Here is a 20732-nt window from a genome sequence, read left to right as displayed (position 1 = left end):
AAATATAAGTATATTATGCGGTCTACCAATTGTTTATATTCTACTTCTATCTAAATAGCTAGAAGTCCTGCATCATTGACTACCAATTTATGTTTTATCTTAATTTTTCATTATATACCTATATTTTATCACATAACAATAGTTTGTTGTGGTTATTATTTTTTTTTTTATATAAAATTATATAACTTTATTTTAAAATATTACAATCTAATCAATCTACACAGGTGTACTATAAGTAATAATTACCTATGGTAAAAATGATAGACTAAGAACTTATGATGACATGATAGGAAATCTCACATAAGACACCTAGTGGCTTTACATACATTTACAATTTAAAATGTATATAGTTTTTAAGTCACGGCACTTGTTTCGTTTGAATCGTCTGGTTGGATTTCCGGGTAGTTAGTGTCGTAAAACCCCACAGGCCTTATACTATATTGCATTTCCTCAAAAAAATGTATAATACGGTCACAGAAGACTTCTAAATTTTAATTTGCACACAGGCCTCGAGTAGTCTAGTTACGGCATTGTGGGTAGTGTTGGTATGGCTATAGCAAGGTCCCCGATGAGCTGCATGGTTGGGGTTATAGTTTTGCATCGATGCATTTGTAGTATATGGTAGCAATTTCGTCGACAGAGCAGATTTTTAGGTCAGAGTTTATTGCATTGTTGGAGATATAAAAGGGTACTCCAGTTATTATACATCAGATATTCTGGAAGGCTTGATAATTCTCTTATTTGATTTTTTAGCAAAACCTTAAATTATTACCCCGTACACTCTGGTTGTAGAAGAGTTTTATACATAGTATGAGTTTGAGAGGTAATACTAGATTTGAGCGGAGAAGTGGTCTTAGTATGTGAAGTCTTGAATTTAGTTTTTTTTGTTTGTCTTTGAGATGAGATGAGTGATGACCATGTAAGACGTTTGCCGAATATTAAGCCGAGATTTTTCACTTAATTTGAGTGATGGATAACGGTGCTATTTATTGATATAGAAGAGCAGTTTGGGTAGTAAACATTATTTTTATAATGATTCATTATAACGAAGTCTTGGGAGTTAACTCAGAGAGTAAATAAAGTTTAGGTCACTGGTCAGGTTAGATAAACTGAGTTAACCATATAGATACAAATTCACAAAGCATATAGGCTATAATATAGCCAATATAGACTATTCCTATACACAGTTAATCGTAATAGCCATATGAACAAAACAAAGAACTGCTATCCGGAATTTGGAATAACTTCTAAATAATAAAATAACTACTCTAATTATTACTCTATGGTCCGGAATGTGGAGAAAATACAGACTACCTTTATACACAGGGTGATTATTTAATCATGAACCACTCATTATTTCAAAAAATATTCATGTTATTGAAAACATTTTTTTACATGGTTTCGAGTTGTTAAAAAAACAACAATTTTATTAAACAATTATATTTTTTTTTTAAGTTTTTTACTTTTTTGAATGACAACAGAGTTTTAATTTTATATTCCTTAGTAGAATAATTTTCTAAGTATTTTGATACATAAAAATCGAATTTAGGGCGAGTAGTTAATGAATTATAAGTATTTAAATTTTAAAGTTTAGATGCATGGAGTGGTGTGGTACGGAGTTACTCCGCAAAACGTTTGTCCACTACTCCGCTTGACAAAACTTTAAATAAGTAAAAATAAGTAACTTTAAGTAAATGGTTTATGTCTCACTCCAACATTTAAAAATAATAAAAATTCATAGATTATGAACATAATGTATTATAATATATTTTTTGTAATGCTTATTATGCATTTGTATTAATTTATAATTTATGTTGATAAATATAATTAATGAATAATACGGACTAGGGATGTTGGCTTATGATGAATAATTACGAATTATGATTTATGAACAATTGATTTAAATATAAAATATGTTACAATAATTTTAAATTTACTGATGAGAATATAAGACTATAGTTGAAAGTTGAAGTCTTGAAATTATTACTAACCCGATAAGGCGATAAGTATACATAATATCTTATCAATCTTAAATCATGGAAAATTTTACTGACAAGTGCTGGCAACACTGATCAAGACTTTTTAGACTAACCAACCAAAATATATTATTTGTGAATTGCGATTTAATTGACAAATGTTAGGAGGCCAAAACTCCGTGATTCGTCTACTCCTCTACTCAACTCAAATACTCAATGCTCATAGGTTTTTACTATTTATGAAGCGCTCAATAACTTTTCGTTTAACCTCATATTAGTATATTACTGCAGTACAGTACTACATTATTCATATTTTTCTATGGAATTCATGTTTAGTGCCACAGTGAAAGTTTTAATAAGTTATTAGTAAATAGTCATCTTTAGTTATATTCTAGTCATCACTATCTATTTTATATACATTGAGTTTAATCAACGTTCAATTAAAATGTCAGAAAAATTAGAACCACGGAAAATTTGTGACTTGAAGGTGACTGAATTACGTTCCGAACTTGAAAGACGCGATTTGGATAAAACTGGAGTAAAAGCGATACTTTTAGAGCGTTTGCAAAAGGTAAGTGTATACTAATACGGCCAATACAGATTATGTATCAAAAACATAAAACTTATTGGTAAATGGTAGGTACTTAATTTTATTGTTTCCAACAATATATTATACAGCGTTCTATGAAATTTTATTTTTCATGATATAAATATTTTTTACGGTTTATTACTATATAATCTAACTTAAATTTTGATGTTTATATTTTTATAATAAGTACAATTATTTCTCGTAGTGTTAATATGTCACAACTAACAGTTAATGTAAATGTTTGCCCATATTTATGTAATAAGTGTCAAAATATAAAGTTATCTATTTCTACTTATTTTTAGTTGCAACTTCAATGATAAACTGTTGCCAATTGATTAAATTAAATTTAATGCTATAGGTATTATACATAATATAAACAACTGTAACAACTTTATTTGGTAATTCACCAAGCATGCTCAATCCCATTTTTTTTTATTTAATTAAGAACTTATTTCAGTTGCATTTCATAGTTTTTTAAATTAGGTATTAAACATTTTTTTCATCAATTTTTATTTTATTGTATTGATAGTAAATATATTTCATTAATAAATACTTTTCAGTAATTTTATTAATAAATAAATTGATATTTATACTTTTTGAAGTATTATATTAATTATATTATCATCAATCCGAGTCTTAAAAATAAGAAGGATTTTATGTATATTTTTTAAAATAAAAAAATAAAAAATATTATTAATACAATCCGTGTACTAAAAATAGTAATGGTCTATAGTGCGCAGAGTTCAGTCTGAAAAATAAAGTCTGTTTAAAAATGTTGAATAACTGTTATGTCAAAAGAAAAAGTGTTTACTTTGTATCATGGTGATCCAAAAACACATTTTTGTATTATCTTAAAATAAATTTTGATATATGTAGCCTCAGTAGAGTTCTTAGAATTAAATATTGAAGGAAGAGCATACAATTTAGTTATTACTTACCAAACTATCAACATTTGCTCTCAAGTTATAGCTTAAATTAGAATAAGGTACAGCTATTTGTATGTATCTTTGTGTATACTAAAATATTAATTGTAATATGGTGTACATTTAACCTTATAGTTTGACTTTTTTTCATTTATGGACTTAATAATTTCAGTTACCTACTGATACGCCAATCTAAGCTAATAATGCAACTAGGGGTAATGTTCAAAAGATATATAAATTAATAAATGATTGATAAGTAATGCTATAGAATAATATAGTAAATTAAGTCCAAATTGTTATGTTATTACATCTCTTTACTGAGACTATGCAGTATCATTTGGATATTTATACTTTTGCAGCCTTTCATTATATTATTATTATGTAAATAAAAAATATGTCCATGGCTCAGAAAGAGATAATCGAAGATAATTGAAAATTGTTGGAAACTTTTTGTTATAGATAAAATAAATATGTTCTAGAAAATATTATACCATAAATTAATATGAGTCTTTTGAATGGTTATAATATTTAATTTATTTTATTAAAACAAAATAGTAAGTTCATAGCAATGGTTTTGCTACATTTTCTTTGTTGATTACTACATTTCTACTAATATATATGATATAAGTTTTTATTTATGATCAAAATTAAATAATATGTAGAATTTAAGTTTAGTTACTTTTAGTTGACTCTCAAATGAGTCAATCTATAGTTTATCTACATAAATATTATAAATCATGTTTGGTGTATACATATTGTGTGACCACCTGCAGTCACATTGCAATTAATGTATTAAGTAATATTCAATAAAAAAAACAAAATAACTAAATTTATAGTTGACTTGAATATATTTATTATAAAAATTTGAATAACTATCTCAAGAAGAGTTTAAGATACCTTATTCCTTTTTCGTTCAGTTGTCTTTGATTGTTATTTGTCTTGATTTTATTAATATATTACAATTAAATATAATACTATTATGTATGTTATATTTATCTTGTTTTAGGCACTTATTGAAGAAGGAGAAGATCCAGAAAATTGTACATTTGATAAATTTGAATTGAAAAATGTTAATTCTACAGAAAAATCAGTAATATCAGAAAAAAAGTCTCCGAGTGTTGAAAAAAAAAAACCAGTTACTCCAACAAAAACAATAAAGAAAAATGTTATTGGCAGAAGACCTGGGCCTAAGTCAAGTAAGTTTTTTAAATTATAAAAAAATGTATAATATTTAATTTACTGTTGTACTTTGGAATCATTTTTACTAAGTATTTTCTGATTTTTTAATGCTTTAATTTAGAATATTTAAAGTTTACGCATATCAACAATATTGTAGGTATAATAAATCTATAAATGGGTTTTTCCCAACTCCTGATTTAAATTTATTGTGAAATAACTGTTTTTTAATAACTAAAAAGAGGTCTGAAATATAACATAACTTACATACATATTTTGGACTTAAAGGTATTATAGCTGCCTTTGATTGCTTCACATTGAAATATAAAAAGTAATATCTAATATTGTATTTAAAAAAAACATTATCCTTGTTAAAGAACTTTTTTCATGATATAAAACATAATACTTTATTAGTATAAAGATAATGCTTTTTAATTTATTTTTTCCCACGTTTTCTCAAATCTAGTACATTAATTGCTAACTTATTTACTTGTTATGTTATATATTGTGTATATTTGATGATACGAGTTTTTAAAATAATAATATTAAAAGTGTCTATAATGAAATATAGTAAAAATAATATATCTAAGTAATTCAGTTTATAGATATCAATATAGAAAATAAATTAGCCTATAGATATGTGTTATAAAATATGAAAATAGTGTTTATAACCTAAAAATATATTTATATTAAAATTGTGAATGTCATAAAAGATATATACAATTGTTTACAAAATTTTATTAACTAGCATCATACTAGTAGTATGTCTATACATACATTACACAAGTACATGTACATTAATTTGTTGGAACATACAAGTACAAGTACATTAATTTGTTGGAACATAGTCTTAACTTAATTATAATAAATTAGAATATAGGACGAAAGGACTGTCGAAAATGAATCTGTAAAACTTACCTTTTTGATCCACTAATTATAGTTAGAAATTAGAATTATTACTGCGACTTGGAATTAGAAACGTACAAAATATGCTTGCATTTATACATTTATTTTCAGTGAAATCACAATAAAACACTTTGTTAAGCCTCTTTTAAAAAATGGCTACGTATAAAAAATTTAGTCATTTATTAGATCTTTTAGTACTATAAAGATTATTATCTTGAATAAATACTAAGTAAATTGAATTAAAGTACACTTATTTTGTTTCAATAATTTATTTACTTGGTAAGATATTATTTTGAGAAGTACGTATCTATCATAATATTTTTTATATTTATAATGGAGTCCTAACACCATTTAATTATTTTATTCATCTTATTTTGTGTCATATAAAATTAATAATTCCCCGCCAAGAAAATAAATTATTGAAACAAAATAAGTGTAATAATATTATATATATACATATATTATAATTATATATATTTTATTATAATTTAAACCTCTTATAGTCATCATTCATCTTTCTTTAATAATTATATCTAAAATTTAGATTTTTTTTTATTCAACTTGTGTAATGACTGTTGGCAAATTGCAGAAATCTATTATTTATTATATTTTATTTTTATTATAAATTTATATTTCATAATATTTTTATGTATAATTTACATACTTCTGCTTCAGTACATTATTATACATAAATACGGTAGTACCACTGCTTTTTATTTTTTTACTTGGCTTGTGCGGCGTTAATTTTTGACGTCATATCATATCATGAGGTCCAGGGTAAAAAATTTCCTACAATATGATCTCATAGGATTTCAAACTATTTAATAAGTAATATAACTAATAACATGATTATAATATGATATCTATAATACTATTCAATATATACTTATAAAAAACAAAATCATGAAATTAGTATGTTTTATGGTGCATTTTTAATTTATAAGTTTGCAATGTATCCAAACAATACCTATACTTATATTTATTACTAAACAATTGTTCTTTAAATATCTACTATTGTCAAAACCCAAAATTATTTTATACAATTTACATATATCTTATAAGATAAAAATTGATTAATAATCAATACCAGTAATACTTAATAAAAGTAGACATTTTCTAAAATGAAATTGTATTACTAGTCAGCCATAATGTAAAACATATTTTCCTTAAAATAATATCTATGTAATTTTAATATTATTTATAAAATTTAAATTCTTTTGTTTAGAAACATGTGTAACACAGTTAAAAGTTGAAAAAATTTCTTCAAGTATTTTACAAAAAGAAAATGATGATGTAAATCAAGAACAAGTTGATAGCAGCAATGTCATTGCTAGTTCTGAGGATTCAAAAACAATTTTATTAGATACAATTAACTCTGATGTTATTGATTCAAATGAAGCAGAAGCTAAGGAAATTGATACCGATGAATCACAACTAAATGAGACAGATGTTAATACAATTTCACTTACTCAAAAACCAACTGTACTTGCTATAGATTCTGACTCAACTAGTACTCATGAAAATACAAAAGAATTTGAAGGTGAAATAAATGTTACACTAATAGATTCTAAAAATACAAAAAAAACTATATTTGAAGCAGAAAGTAATGAAATAAAACAAATTAAATGTTTAGATAATTTAGATACTGACATGAAAGTTAAAGAAAAAACTTCAATTATTAAGAATGATATAGAAGAACAAAAATATAAAAACAATGTCATTGGAGTGAAAGAAGTTGTACCAGAAACCAATGAAGATGAAGATGATATACAAGATGAAGAATTAGATCATGAAATCGATGAGGAATTGGATCATGAAGTTAATGAAGAATTGGATCATGAAATTGACGAAGAAACAAATTACAATAATGATGATTTTAATCTAACTAATAACACAGTAAGTTTTAGTAAAACTTATTTTATTTTTATTTAAGTATAAATAGTGTAATTGTTTTCCTAACTATTATATTTTTACTTAATCCAGGAAAAATGTACTCAGGAACATAATAAAGATGACAATAATGAAGACTCTATTAACTTGACGATTGGAGAAGACGATATTAAATTATTTGCTGATGAGGTAAATAAGTATTTAATTTCATTAAATTACTGCTTATATACTCTATTTGAAATGAGATTGTACCTCGGCGGCCAGCTTATGCACATGGGCGTGGCTTTATTACACAGCAGGCATGCGGATAGTTGACTTGGTAGGGTGGACAAACGGATGTTGTCTGACTGCCGCCGAGGTACGATCTCATTCCAAATAGAGTGTATTTTGTAATATTTTATAGTTTCTCAGATATTATTCTAAGTTTAACCAAAAAATAAATTATTCATTTTTAAAATAACTAGGTATAATTATATTATTATAAATGCTAATAAAAATAAAAATAATGATTACAATTAAGTTATAAATTTTATTTAGTATTTTAAAATTGAATTGCTTTGGAAACCATTCTTTTTAATGATAATCGCATGAATAATAGAATGAAGTTACATAAAAAATTACATCATCTATTAAAAAAGAAAAAAACTTGTCAAATTAACTAAATATTTGAGTTTAACTTAATAAATGATTACTGCTACTATATATTGCATGATGAGTTGTAGCAAAGTAGGTATTTATCAAAAATGTCACACAAACTTTAAAAAGGAGTTACTGCTATACAGTAGGTATCAAGTTTAATTCATGACGGTGATGTAAATGGTGGGAGGGAAGTAGTTCGCATGACAAGTCCTAGGAATTTTTTACTTCATTGACCCTCTATAGTACAAACTAGATGCACTTTCTTTTACTAGGAAAGATATTAAAGTTAAAAATCTAAGCATTTTTACTACTCTGGAAAGCGATGATAAATAAATAAGTAAAAAACATTGTATAATCAAACATTCATCGTTTAACTCAGAATTTAACTTTTGAAACTGTCTTAAACAATTGCTTGACATATGTTAGTGATTTTCCAAATTTTAATTTTTTGATAATAAATAATTATTTTAGGTATAGTTTACTGTTAATTACACATACTCGTATCAAAATTATATTTTAGTATATCTTATATTTATAGTTCAAATGTTTTTGTATATTAACAAAAAAAATTTTTTTTCAGGAAGATACAAACATTGAAAAAGAGGGTAATTATAAATTAATTATTAATAAAAACATATTTATATTCTTATGTTATGCTTAAAACTTAGTGAGCACAATTCAATTTAATATGTAGGAGTTTATTCATTTTCTTATAATTAGGAGTATCAATTTAAATAATATTCTATTAGTTATACTTAAACTTGTATGTACAATTATTATACCAGTTTAATATCTGTCTATGTTTATGATTCATAAATTTGACGTTTATAGTATACTTTTTTCTATATTAAAACTAGAAAAGGATATACTAAACCAATAATTTATTATATTTTTGATTAAAGTTTCAACTATAAAAATTAAATAGAAATCAAGCATAGACATTTTCAAACATCAATCAGCTGTTTTGAACAACTGCTCGACAATTTTTCTATCATATTTAATACCTATGTAAAAGAATATTATTAAGGTTGAAATGTGGATATAACTATGAGTATGTCATACAGAACTATAGAATATATTATCATGTTATATCTATGCTTGGCTATTGAATTTTATATTTGAAACTTTTGACACTTATCAATTATTATAAGTTCATATTTATTACCAATAAGTATCCATTTTTCATTTTATTTAGAATTAAACATTTAGAAAAAGGTTCCATATAAAAATGCATTTTTATTTTACAATGGGTTGGAAGGCTATAAGTTTTGTTTTAATATAATTTTATAAATCTATTGAGTACCTTTTTATGTTTATGGACAAATTATTTTATTTATTGCTTCTTTGGAAATGAAAGAAGACAAATATAATGTATTTTATTGAGTGAAAAAGAATTCAAAAAAGTTTAAACTGAACATTATCTGACACAAAAATGTTACATGCTACTTGAAGAACAGAAAATCTTTAAATTTGTAAGGTAAAACTCAATAATTGAAAATGCAGTAGTAGTTAAACCATTCAAAATGTAAATCTCACATTATGTAATGGTTAGCAAATTTAAAATATGTCAATTATGTGTTTGCTAAATATTTGAAGTTCTATTGTCCTTATTAACAATCTATGTTCAATAATGAATAGTTCAGTAACAATATTTATGAGCATTACGAAATTGGACAGAAAAGGATAAACATAAGTTACAGTAAGTAAATAGCAAATATGAAACCTAAACATATCATTCCAGTTTGAATATTACTGGAGTAATTCTCTGATTGCAAAGTTTGGAAGCATATATACAACCAAATAAAAGAAGCTAGTTTTCCATCCCACTATGGTTGGGTTGTTGATAAAAGTATTTATGTGGACTGCAAATAACTGTGAATAAATAATTAATGACAAAAAAAGAAGAAATGACCACGATTGAACTGCTACTAAAATTACAAATAATTTAAATTAATTTAAAATCTCATGACATATAGACTCAAAATTTCAGATTATTGACTTATGAATAATGAAGCATGATTGTAAAGTTATTCAAGAATTAAAGTAGCCTATTAAACTAATATTAGTATGGCCAACGAAAAGAAATAGTTAGGTAAAGCTAAATATCTTATGTTGAAATGAAAAGGTACATAAAGTGATACCTTTTAAAAACATATTTATTGTACCAAATTTACTAAAGCTGAAAAATGGAAATGGAAATAACATTTCATCATTTATATTATTACTTTATTTGTATTGAATATCTCCAAAGGTTAGAAATATTGTTATATTCTACATAGTATTCAAATTAATTAAACTAATATATAATATTGTATACTTGAATTAAGTGAACATATTGCCTTTAAATCTTGTGAGAAGAATAAATTTAAAATGTATACCATTATTATTTCCTAATTAAAAAAAAGTTGGATCTTAATTTTCAGTAATATAATAAAAGAGTGGTTACAATATAAATTATTAAAGATTTGAAATTTCAAGGTATGGAACTTTTTATGAAAATATATTTCTATAACCTATACATAAGCAATTGTAAAAGTATCAGATGGATTATACTTATTGACATCAGTTAATTGATTTATTTTGTCAATTAATAAATATGAAAATTATATTGGCAAGCCAAAAGATGTTAGTTCTAAGAAGTTCTTCAAAACTATATTAATTTATTAGTCTATGTAAAGAGCTTTATTGGTTTATTATAAACAAATTTAAATTTTCATTAAACTTCTTGTATATATGAAAAAAAAGTCAAACAGAAGTAGTTTATTCATTCAAATGATCAAGATCAAGATATTTTTATGCTGTCATGATCAAGTGACTACTCTCAACAATATTAAAGAACATTGAATTTGAAAATAGTCAATTAGACTAGTTCATTATTATTTGTTCTTGAATTATATTATGTTAATTAATTATTAGGTTCCATATAACAATTATTATTTATATTAATTGAAATATAGGCATTTCCTGAGATTGTTAAAGTTTGACTCTATTTTTATTATTTATTATATTTTAATGTTATGTACTATGTTCATATTTAACTTTCCCTTAATAAATATAACTTTTTCTAATTAGAAGATATTTATAATTCAAATAAATAATTATTAGGTAGACCGAATTGTATAAAAAATGTTGGAGATTTATTTTTATATTTCCTTTACATAATTAATATTAAATATTTATGTATATAAGTCACATAGTTTATCCAAGTACCAACACTTCATATTGTTGTATTGTTTTCATTATTTAATTTCATGTTTTAAAAATGTTATTTTTCATTTAGGTTAATACTTTACCTGGTTATTATCAATACTACAGATATATTGCGTACATTTATAGATAATTTGTGTTTATGTATATTTAATTTGTGTGACGCAATATAGACGATTTGAACGAGAACCATACCAAAGAAGAAACATTGATCAAACAGCGAGAATCTCGTCATCCAGTTACTGCTAGTAGCAGTAGAGCAACAACTGGATTAGTCAAAAGCCGTCGCAGTGCAACTGAAAAGCGATCTGTTGGAGATAAACCACGGAGTACCCACAAAGAGGACAAGGACATCAGCAATTCAAAACCCATCATCAGTGTCAGTTTGCCCAAAGATGAGAAGAAAGAAGAGGAGAAACAAGTTAAAGATAAAGTGGAAACTAGCAATAAGCAGAGGTTTGTTTTGAACACAGTCTCGACAACTTGATTCTTTATCCCTTCATCGGAAAATCGCACCAAGGACTGATCTATGACACTACCAAATAATAATAATAATTAAAAAATAAACTATTATTATTATAACTTTTTTATTACAACCAAGCTTGGACAAGTACTACCCCATTTAGTTTCAGTGATTATATTTTATATGTATGGAACAACTTAATTGAATATACCATATTACATGCAAATGTTAATGGAGATAATCTATGAACAAAAATTGTTTAAAATATGTGGGTTAGGTTTTTAAATTTTAACTACATATATTTTTTGTGGGAATTATGAATATATTTTAGATAGAACTGATGTATGTAGTAGTAGGTTTTTGGTTTCATTATTTCAAATGGTGTATCATGTACAAGTTTAAATGATTTAATTTAATTTACTAATCATTTTAACAATTTAACATTTTTAAGTATTGTGTAATCAATTTAGTATGTTTTACAATTTTTACTTTTTATTACATATTAACATCTATGATTACTATTAAGAGATATTAATTCTTCTTTAACTGATTGTATTTGTAAATTTATATGAATTCAGCTCAAATGATTATTGTTATTGAGGTAGAAAAAGCAACTCAATTCATTAAAAATCCATACAGTAATCAAAAATGTAATAAAATAATTTAAATTGTGGCTAGACGCTAGAATATTACAAACTTTCTTTATATTCAAAATTTTAATTATTTATAGTTCTATTTTCAACTGATAATTTATTAATAGACACGTTGATTCAAACAGTTATTGTGTTAGAAAATCTGGTATGTTTTTATGAAAGTTAGGATCAGTATTATTACTATTTGTTATATTTTAATTTTCAACTCTCAAATCAAATTTGGTAGTATACACTATACAGTACTGTAGGTTTATTTAATTATTTAAATTTTCACCATAAATTATTCTAAGTATTAAATTTCTTATGTGGTAGATATTTACTTAGCAATAATATTAATTTAAAAATTATCAACGCATGTATACTGTTTATAAGACATTAAGTTGTATTTTAAACAAAAGCTTTTTTGATTACCTACTTTACTTAATTACTAATTTTTTGTAGCATACCTACCTATATATTACTAAAAATATTGACTTATTATTTATAAAAGTATTATCCAAATGATATACTTAATTTGTTTATATATAACTAATACATACATTATATATATTATTTGTGCTAACCTTGTTGAAGGATGGATTGAATTAAAAATTAAACAGGATTTGACAAAATTGTGATTCTGAGTCAATAGGTATAAAGTCACTTGAAAATTACCAAGTATTTACCTTTTGGTTGGATTTCCTAGTTAAGAATGTGAATGAAAATTGGATGGTAAAATATGAATTTGTGCATATATATTTATATAAACATTATTATTTATTGTATATTATTTTAAAACGAAAGTACAATATTGCATTAGTATATAGCAATAATAAATTGATATTCCCATGTATAGCTGTTGAAATTAGTAATGTCAATAAAACATAGATGAACATTTCAAAAATGTGGATGAACATAAACTGAAGTCAAGTCAATTACTAATACAAATTAAGATATCAAAATATTAAACAAACAAATTAGTTTGTTCAAGTCAACCATAAGAAGAAAATTATTACATAGTCAAATTTGAAATCTACTATTACAGAATGCCATAAAAACATTAAAGAATGTTGTTGACATTAAACACTGATATTGTACTTATAGTACTTACCATTTGTATCAAAATATGCATTATAGTCATTATACAATTTCAAGATGATATTTATTTTTGAAAAAAAATGCACAAAATATATTGTACAGAAATAGAAATTCGCAAAAACAAAAAAAAAAAATGTAATAATATTAAAGTAAAAATTATTCTATGACAAATAAGAAAATAGAAATTTGTCTTTTGTTATGACTATAGTTAAGTCTTCAATAATAAATAACTTTTTCACCAAGATGAAATAACAATACTGATAATTATGTGTAATCTATGTACACATTAATTTGTATATATAAGTTATTGTATCAAGAAAAGTTATTTTTTATATGACATAAATTTATATTAATTGTATTGATATAATAATACTTCTCCCATACATATTTTTTCAAGTGACTTTAATGTTGATTACTTTCTCATAATAAGTATTATTATTATGATTAGATTTTTCAACATAATTAAATTGTATATCAATAAATTTGTATGTTATGAAGATAGTTAGAAGTTTTAATCCAAGGTGGCCATAAAAATATTATAAATGTAAGGTATTTGATAAATATGTTGATGATAATTTAAATGGCATAATATTTAATAAAATTTTTTTATTCAAGTTGAGACACAGGAACAAGTATAATTTTGATATTTTTGTTTATATGTATAATATATACTTTTATTATATGATTGTTTATAATCCAAAATTATAAAAAATATTTTTTATGATTTTTAATATAGATTAAACTAATTGTTATTTCAATATTTTCAGTAATGATGCAAAGGTTCTGCAAATATCAAGTGAAACATGTAAGTTAATTATTATATTATTAGTTGGGTGTGTAACTATATTTTTATTCTTATTTTACTATAAAATGGTCATCATCCATGTAATCGTTTTATAATTGTGTAACCACTTAAATTTGCTACCAGCAGAACTAATTTTTTGTAATTAATTATACTATTAGATTTTAGAGTAAATGAGTAAATTAAATATAATCAATTATCAAACATAAAAGTAAGAATATATTTAAAGTGTTTCATTGGATATTATTGATATTTTAATTTTAAAATGAATAATTAATTATTATAAATATGTAAAATTAACCTTAAAATGCTCAAAAGTTAGCTTAAAATTCAAGTATTAATGTACCATGGATTATATTCATAAATATAAATTTAATAATATGTTATTTATATTATAAGTTAAATACAAAATTTGTTCTGCTGAACATAATTGTGGTGTATTGTGTGTTGGTAAAATGGAGGCACAGTGCAGGTAAAAATTTTCTTTAATATTTTTAATAGTACAAAAGATTAAATTAAACATAGATTTTAAATAAAAACAAGTATTTCCCAGAAGTATTAATAAAGGTGTAAACTAATTAAATACAATTTAAAACTAATCTTAGAAAAAAAATGTGTATAATTCTATCATGTGCTGTTGTTATTTTTTAAAATATAATATATATATTATTGCTTTTAAATTTGTAGAATCAATTAAGCCTTTTGAATGTTTCACTCAATTTAAATTATGTTTATCACCTTTATCTGACTTTTAAAATTTTATTTTAGCTAAGAAAAACAACTCATCATTGGTTCGCAACATTTGGGTTAGTGGCTTGGCATCAATCACTAAGGCCACTGATTTAAAACAGCTTTTTTCAAAATATGGAAAGGTAATATTACTAATATTAAAAGTAACTAATATATTATGTTTCAACATTTTTATTTTGTATAGATTATTTTCTATTTATATGTTCGCTATACCAATATCATCCATTGTTCTCTGATTGATACTCTCCTGGACAATTAGTTTGTGACCGGATGTTACACATGATAGTCGAAAAGTTGCATTTTTAATCTGCGAACTGCACTCTGAGATTAATCATATTGATTTTTTTCTATTTATTTGTTCGCTATACCAATGTCATCCATTGTTCTCTGATTGATACTCTCCTGGACAATTAGTTTGTGACCGGATGTTACACATGATAGTCGAAAAGTTGCATTTTTAATCTGCGAACTGCACTCTGAGATTAATCATATTGATTTTTTTCTATTTATATGTTCGCTATACCAATATCATCCATTGTTCTCTGATTGATACTCTCCTGGACAATTAGTTTGTGACCGGATGTTACACATAATAGTCGAAAAGTTTCATTTTTAATCTGCGAACTGCACTCTGAGATTAATCATATTGATTTTTTTCTATTTATTTGTTCGCTATACCAATGTCATCCATTGTTCTCTGATTGATACTCTCCTGGACAATTAGTTTGTGACCGGATGTTACACATGATAGTCGAAAAGTTGCATTTTTAATCTGCGAACTGCACTCTGAGATTAATCATATTGATTTTTTTCTATTTATTTGTTCGCTATACCAATGTCATCCATTGTTCTCTGATTGATACTCTCCTGGACAATTAGTTTGTGACCGGATGTTACACATGATAGTCGAAAAGTTGCATTTTTAATCTGCGAACTGCACTCTGAGATTAATCATATTGATTTTTTTCTATTTATATGTTCGCTATACCAATATCATCCATTGTTCTCTGATTGATACTCTCCTGGACAATTAGTTTGTGACCGGATGTTACACATAATAGTCGAAAAGTTTCATTTTTAATCTGCGAACTGCACTCTGAGATTAATCATATTGATTTTTTTCTATTTATTTGTTCGCTATACCAATGTCATCCATTGTTCTCTGATTGATACTCTCCTGGACAATTAGTTTGTGACCGGATGTTACACATGATAGTCGAAAAGTTGCATTTTTAATCTGCGAACTGCACTCTGAGATTAATCATATTGATTTTTTTCTATTTATATGTTCGCTATACCAATATCATCCATTGTTCTCTGATTGATACTCTCCTGGACAATTAGTTTGTGACCGGATGTTACACATGATAGTCGAAAAGTTTCATTTTTAATCTGCGAACTGCACTCTGAGATTAATCATATTGATTTTTTTCTATTTATATGTTCGCTATACCAATATCATCCATTGTTCTCTGATTGATACTCTCCTGGACAATTAGTTTGTGACCGGATGTTACACATGATAGTCGAAAAGTTTCATTTTTAATCTGCGAACTGCACTCTGAGATTAATCATATTGATTTTTTTCTATTTATTTGTTCGCTATACCAATGTCATCCATTGTTCTCTGATTGATACTCTCCTGGACAATTAGTTTGTGACCGGATGTTACACATGATAGTCGAAAAGTTGCATTTTTAATCTGCGAACTGCACTCTGAGATTAATCATATTGATTTTTTTCTATTTATATGTTCGCTATACCAATATCATCCATTGTTCTCTGATTGATACTCTCCTGGACAATTAGTTTGTGACCGGATGTTACACATGATAGTCGAAAAGTTTCATTTTTAATCTGCGAACTGCACTCTGAGATTAATCATATTGATTTTTTTCTATTTATATGTTCGCTATACCAATATCATCCATTGTTCTCTGATTGATACTCTCCTGGACAATTAGTTTGTGACCGGATGTTACACATGGTCTATTTAACAGTATAAATCACTAGATATGTATGATTTAACCATTCCTTCATTGGTCATAAAAGAAGTTTCCAACTATTGTTAAACATTTTAAATTAAGCTTAATGGCATTTCTTGGATTTTTAATTAATTTACCAACAATTATTAAATTGCTTTTATGATTATTTTATGATCTTTATATTTTGTATCTTTTTATTTTATTTTTATTATGTACTACCTAAAAGTTATATTTTGTTAGGTTGTTGGCGCAAAAGTTGTGACAAATGCCAAAACTCCAGGTGCTCGTTGTTATGGGTTTGTTACATTATCTTCAGCGGAAGATGCTAATCGCAGTATAGAAAATTTACATAAGACTGAACTTCATGGACGTGTTATTAGTGTTGAACGAGTTCGTATTTATGAAATATTTTTTAATTAAACAGTACAAATATTTATATAAATGTAATGTATTTAATAGGCTAAACGTGATAATGGCTATCAAGTTATGGCAAAAAATTCTAATCCTTCCAAAGTAAATGAAAATTCTGAAACTGAACAAAATACAAAAAAGCTTGAGGATAAAAAAGAAAAACGAGAAGAAAAAAGGGAAAAGAGACCAGAAATTACAATTAATGATGTTAAAAAACCAGACTTGTCAACCTTAAAGCGATCATGTTGGTATTCAGGGTTTTTAATTTCATGATTTTATGTCTTAATTTAGATAATATTTTTATTCAATTTTTGTAGTGTCTAAAGATCAAAATCAAGAACCAAAACGTTCTAAAATTGTAATTGAAAGAGATGATCGAAAAAAAGAAAGGAGCATCAAAAGTAAAAGTAATGAACGTGACCGAGAAAAGCTGAGAGAATTAGAGCGAGAAAGAGAACGTTTAGAAAGAGAAAAAAGAAGGCAACAGGAGATTTTAAATTTGACAAAAATGAAAGTAAGCTAAATTTTTATTTATAAATAATTATAATTTTATAATTATTGTTGTATAAACCAAAACTATCAACCTTTTTGATACATTATTTATTTTATTAGACTGAACGTGAAAGGTTAAAACAAAAAGAACAAGAGAGAGCAATGAGAGAAGAAGAACGTAAGAGGCGTATTGAAAAAGAACGCCAATTAGAAATTGAAAGAAAACAAAAAGAAGAAGCAATACGTTTAGAAAAGTTAGATTTTTAAATATAAAAAATAATGCAATACCTATGATATTACAATTAATTTATTATTATTATTTATTTAGAGAAAGGCAAAAACTTAGAATTGAACGTGAACGAATTGAAAAGGAAAAATCAGAACTATTACGTTTGGAGCGTGAAAATCAACGTTTAGAACGAGAAAGATTACAAAGAGAAAAAGAAGAGTTACGTAGAGCACAAGAAAAATTAGAAGAAACAAAGCGTCAAGCATTACTTAAGCGTGCTATTCCCCCATCTCCACCACTTCCTAGTAAAAGACATTCTTCATCTAATTCATCTCGATATGAAGAAAGGTAAATAATCTATAATTTTTAATATTTATGTAATTTTCCACCTTGATTATTAAACCATAACAATCATTTATTTTTAATTTGTTTTAAAGAAAAGAACCAATTCGTAATTCTCGTATTCAGCCTAGTACAGACTATATGAACCAAGCACCTCCACCTCCAAACATAACATCATCTAGACATCGCTATGAACAGCATTCGTCAGATTCCCGTCGTATGAGGCCATCACCACCACCTCCGCCCCCACCTGCATCAAGACCCAAAGACTCTACTGTGAACATCAGGTAATATTTGTATACTAACCTGTAGATCAACATAAGAAAATAGATTTATTTCAAAATTCTTATTTTTATTACTGTGGTAATTGATAATTACAGTTTATAAGAATTTTGTAAAATAAGATTCAGCCATTTGACAGCTAGATTTTTATATAATAATTATCTTGGTTTGTACAGGCAATGATACAGTTTTGAATAAAGTGAAATGTTTTCCATTTTACTTATTTTAATAATTCAAAGTTCTTATGTATTACTATAAATCTATCTAATATTTATAGTATTTTTGAACTTTGTAAATAAAATTCGACTTTTGACAGCTAAATAATTACTTCAGTATTGTTTATGTTTGTACAGGTTCAAGAAACAATTTATAATTATAGTTTAAACCAATGGTTTTCAAATTATTTTTGTTCATCCCCAGAAATAAAAATAAAATAATTGTGCCTCCCTTGAAAAAAATGAAATATTTTATATTAATGTATATTGCTATTGCAGTAAAGTGTATACAGTATTAACATTTATCTAGCACCTCACAGTTCAGGAACCACTGGTTTAAACAATAAAAGCTATTTTAATTAATATTTGAAAATATTATTACTTATTTAAAATATTTAATATTATTGAATGTTTTATACTAACTGTAGATATGGTGGTGCCCCACCAGCAACAGATCATCATTATAGAAGCCGTGATGATCGGTCAGATCGTAGAGAAGAAACTCGTAAAAAAGATTCAAGTAGTGGAGGTAGTAACAGACATGCTCATGCATCATATGATTCAAACAAAAGTTGTAAGTCTTTAAAATTTAAAATTAATTAATAATTGACTATTTAGTACTGTATCATAATGACACTTTTATTACAGCCTATGGAATGTCCCGCAACAGTGAAAGTAATACTTGGTCATCAGCCCCAGTAAAGAGTTCTTATGGTTCACTTGGTTCAAGCTCTGGAACTAATAATATGGTAATGAGCTCAAGACCAGATCCTTGGTCAAATAGTAATAATAGTCGAGAAATTGAAACAACCGTATGGCAACGTCCTCCTCAACCACCTCCAGAAAAGTATGTTGTATATTTCTTAAATAAGTACATAAGTAATTTTTATAAAACAATATTATTACTTGCCTTAGCAGATGGAACAGTACATCAAGTAATCCTTCTTCTATGTCATTAAGTGGACGTAGTTCGAGTAGTAACGCCTTGTATGGAAATAACCATCAAGTTATACCAAACATTGGATTAAACATGTCAACAAACTACAGTGATAGTAGATTTGACAGTTATAAAATGAGTGGCATGTCACGAAAATATTAGAAAAATTCGAATCATCTAATTGTTAGCATTTAATTATAGCACATTCCGTTGTTCTTGTGCTATTTATGCTAATTGTGCATGTATTATAATTTTTAACAATCGTTTTTATACATATGATATTATTGATTTTATTTGTATTACTTCAATTGAATTTTTGAACTAATAACTATGCATTTTTAATAAACACGGTAGTTTGTAGATTATAAAAATATAGTAAAAATTATTTGTTTATTAGTTAAGTGCATTTTTAAAATAAGTTAATTTATTAAATTCATGTTTATATAAAACTTATTATCTTAAATATTTAGTTATTTACTTTTAGAAAAATGTCTGTAATCAATGGCCCTAAAATAAATAAGTCACTTCTTTTTTGTACATTTTATCATTATCTATATTGTAATTTTAATATAACACTAAAAATATGTTGATTTTATAATAAAATTTTAACTTTAATTATACTTGTACTGGTTGTTCTATTTACATTCTTTTTATAGAAATCTTTTGAACTAAAAAATTAAATACTCATACAGTAGACTAAAATTCTATAATTTTAATAAAAAATTATCTTTTAGACACTAAATAAGTTTATTGGTTTTTGATATCTTAACATTTTTTAAAAGTATACT

At 25.3% G+C, this 20732-nt stretch overlaps 1 protein-coding gene across 3 annotated transcripts; it reads left to right on the top strand.

The window, feature by feature from the left end:
* The first annotated feature begins 2151 nt into the window (after positions 1 to 2151).
* On the top strand, positions 2152 to 20306 carry LOC113554100 (scaffold attachment factor B2-like). Of its 3 annotated transcripts, XM_026957811.1 has the most exons (18): positions 2152 to 2547; positions 4495 to 4684; positions 6796 to 7110; positions 7204 to 7466; positions 7554 to 7649; positions 8680 to 8704; positions 11480 to 11762; positions 14267 to 14304; positions 15070 to 15173; positions 17277 to 17426; positions 17496 to 17691; positions 17765 to 17961; positions 18060 to 18193; positions 18268 to 18516; positions 18606 to 18797; positions 19436 to 19581; positions 19656 to 19854; positions 19923 to 20306. In XM_026957811.1, exons 1-18 carry the CDS (start codon positions 2422 to 2424, stop codon positions 20104 to 20106), a joined length of 3087 nt encoding a protein of 1028 aa, XP_026813612.1. In that variant the 5' UTR covers positions 2152 to 2421; the 3' UTR covers positions 20107 to 20306. The 3 variants fall into 3 exon arrangements, with proteins under 3 accessions (XP_026813612.1, XP_026813596.1, XP_026813603.1); XM_026957795.1 differs by having other exon boundaries at positions 6796 to 7466; XM_026957802.1 differs by having other exon boundaries at positions 6796 to 7466; positions 19926 to 20106.
* The last annotated feature ends 426 nt before the right edge of the window (positions 20307 to 20732 follow it).

This window comes from Rhopalosiphum maidis, chromosome 4 (assembly GCF_003676215.2).
Source record: "Rhopalosiphum maidis isolate BTI-1 chromosome 4, ASM367621v3, whole genome shotgun sequence".
NCBI lineage: Eukaryota > Metazoa > Arthropoda > Insecta > Hemiptera > Aphididae > Rhopalosiphum > Rhopalosiphum maidis.
This window is presented reverse-complemented; position numbering and strand designations above follow the sequence as displayed.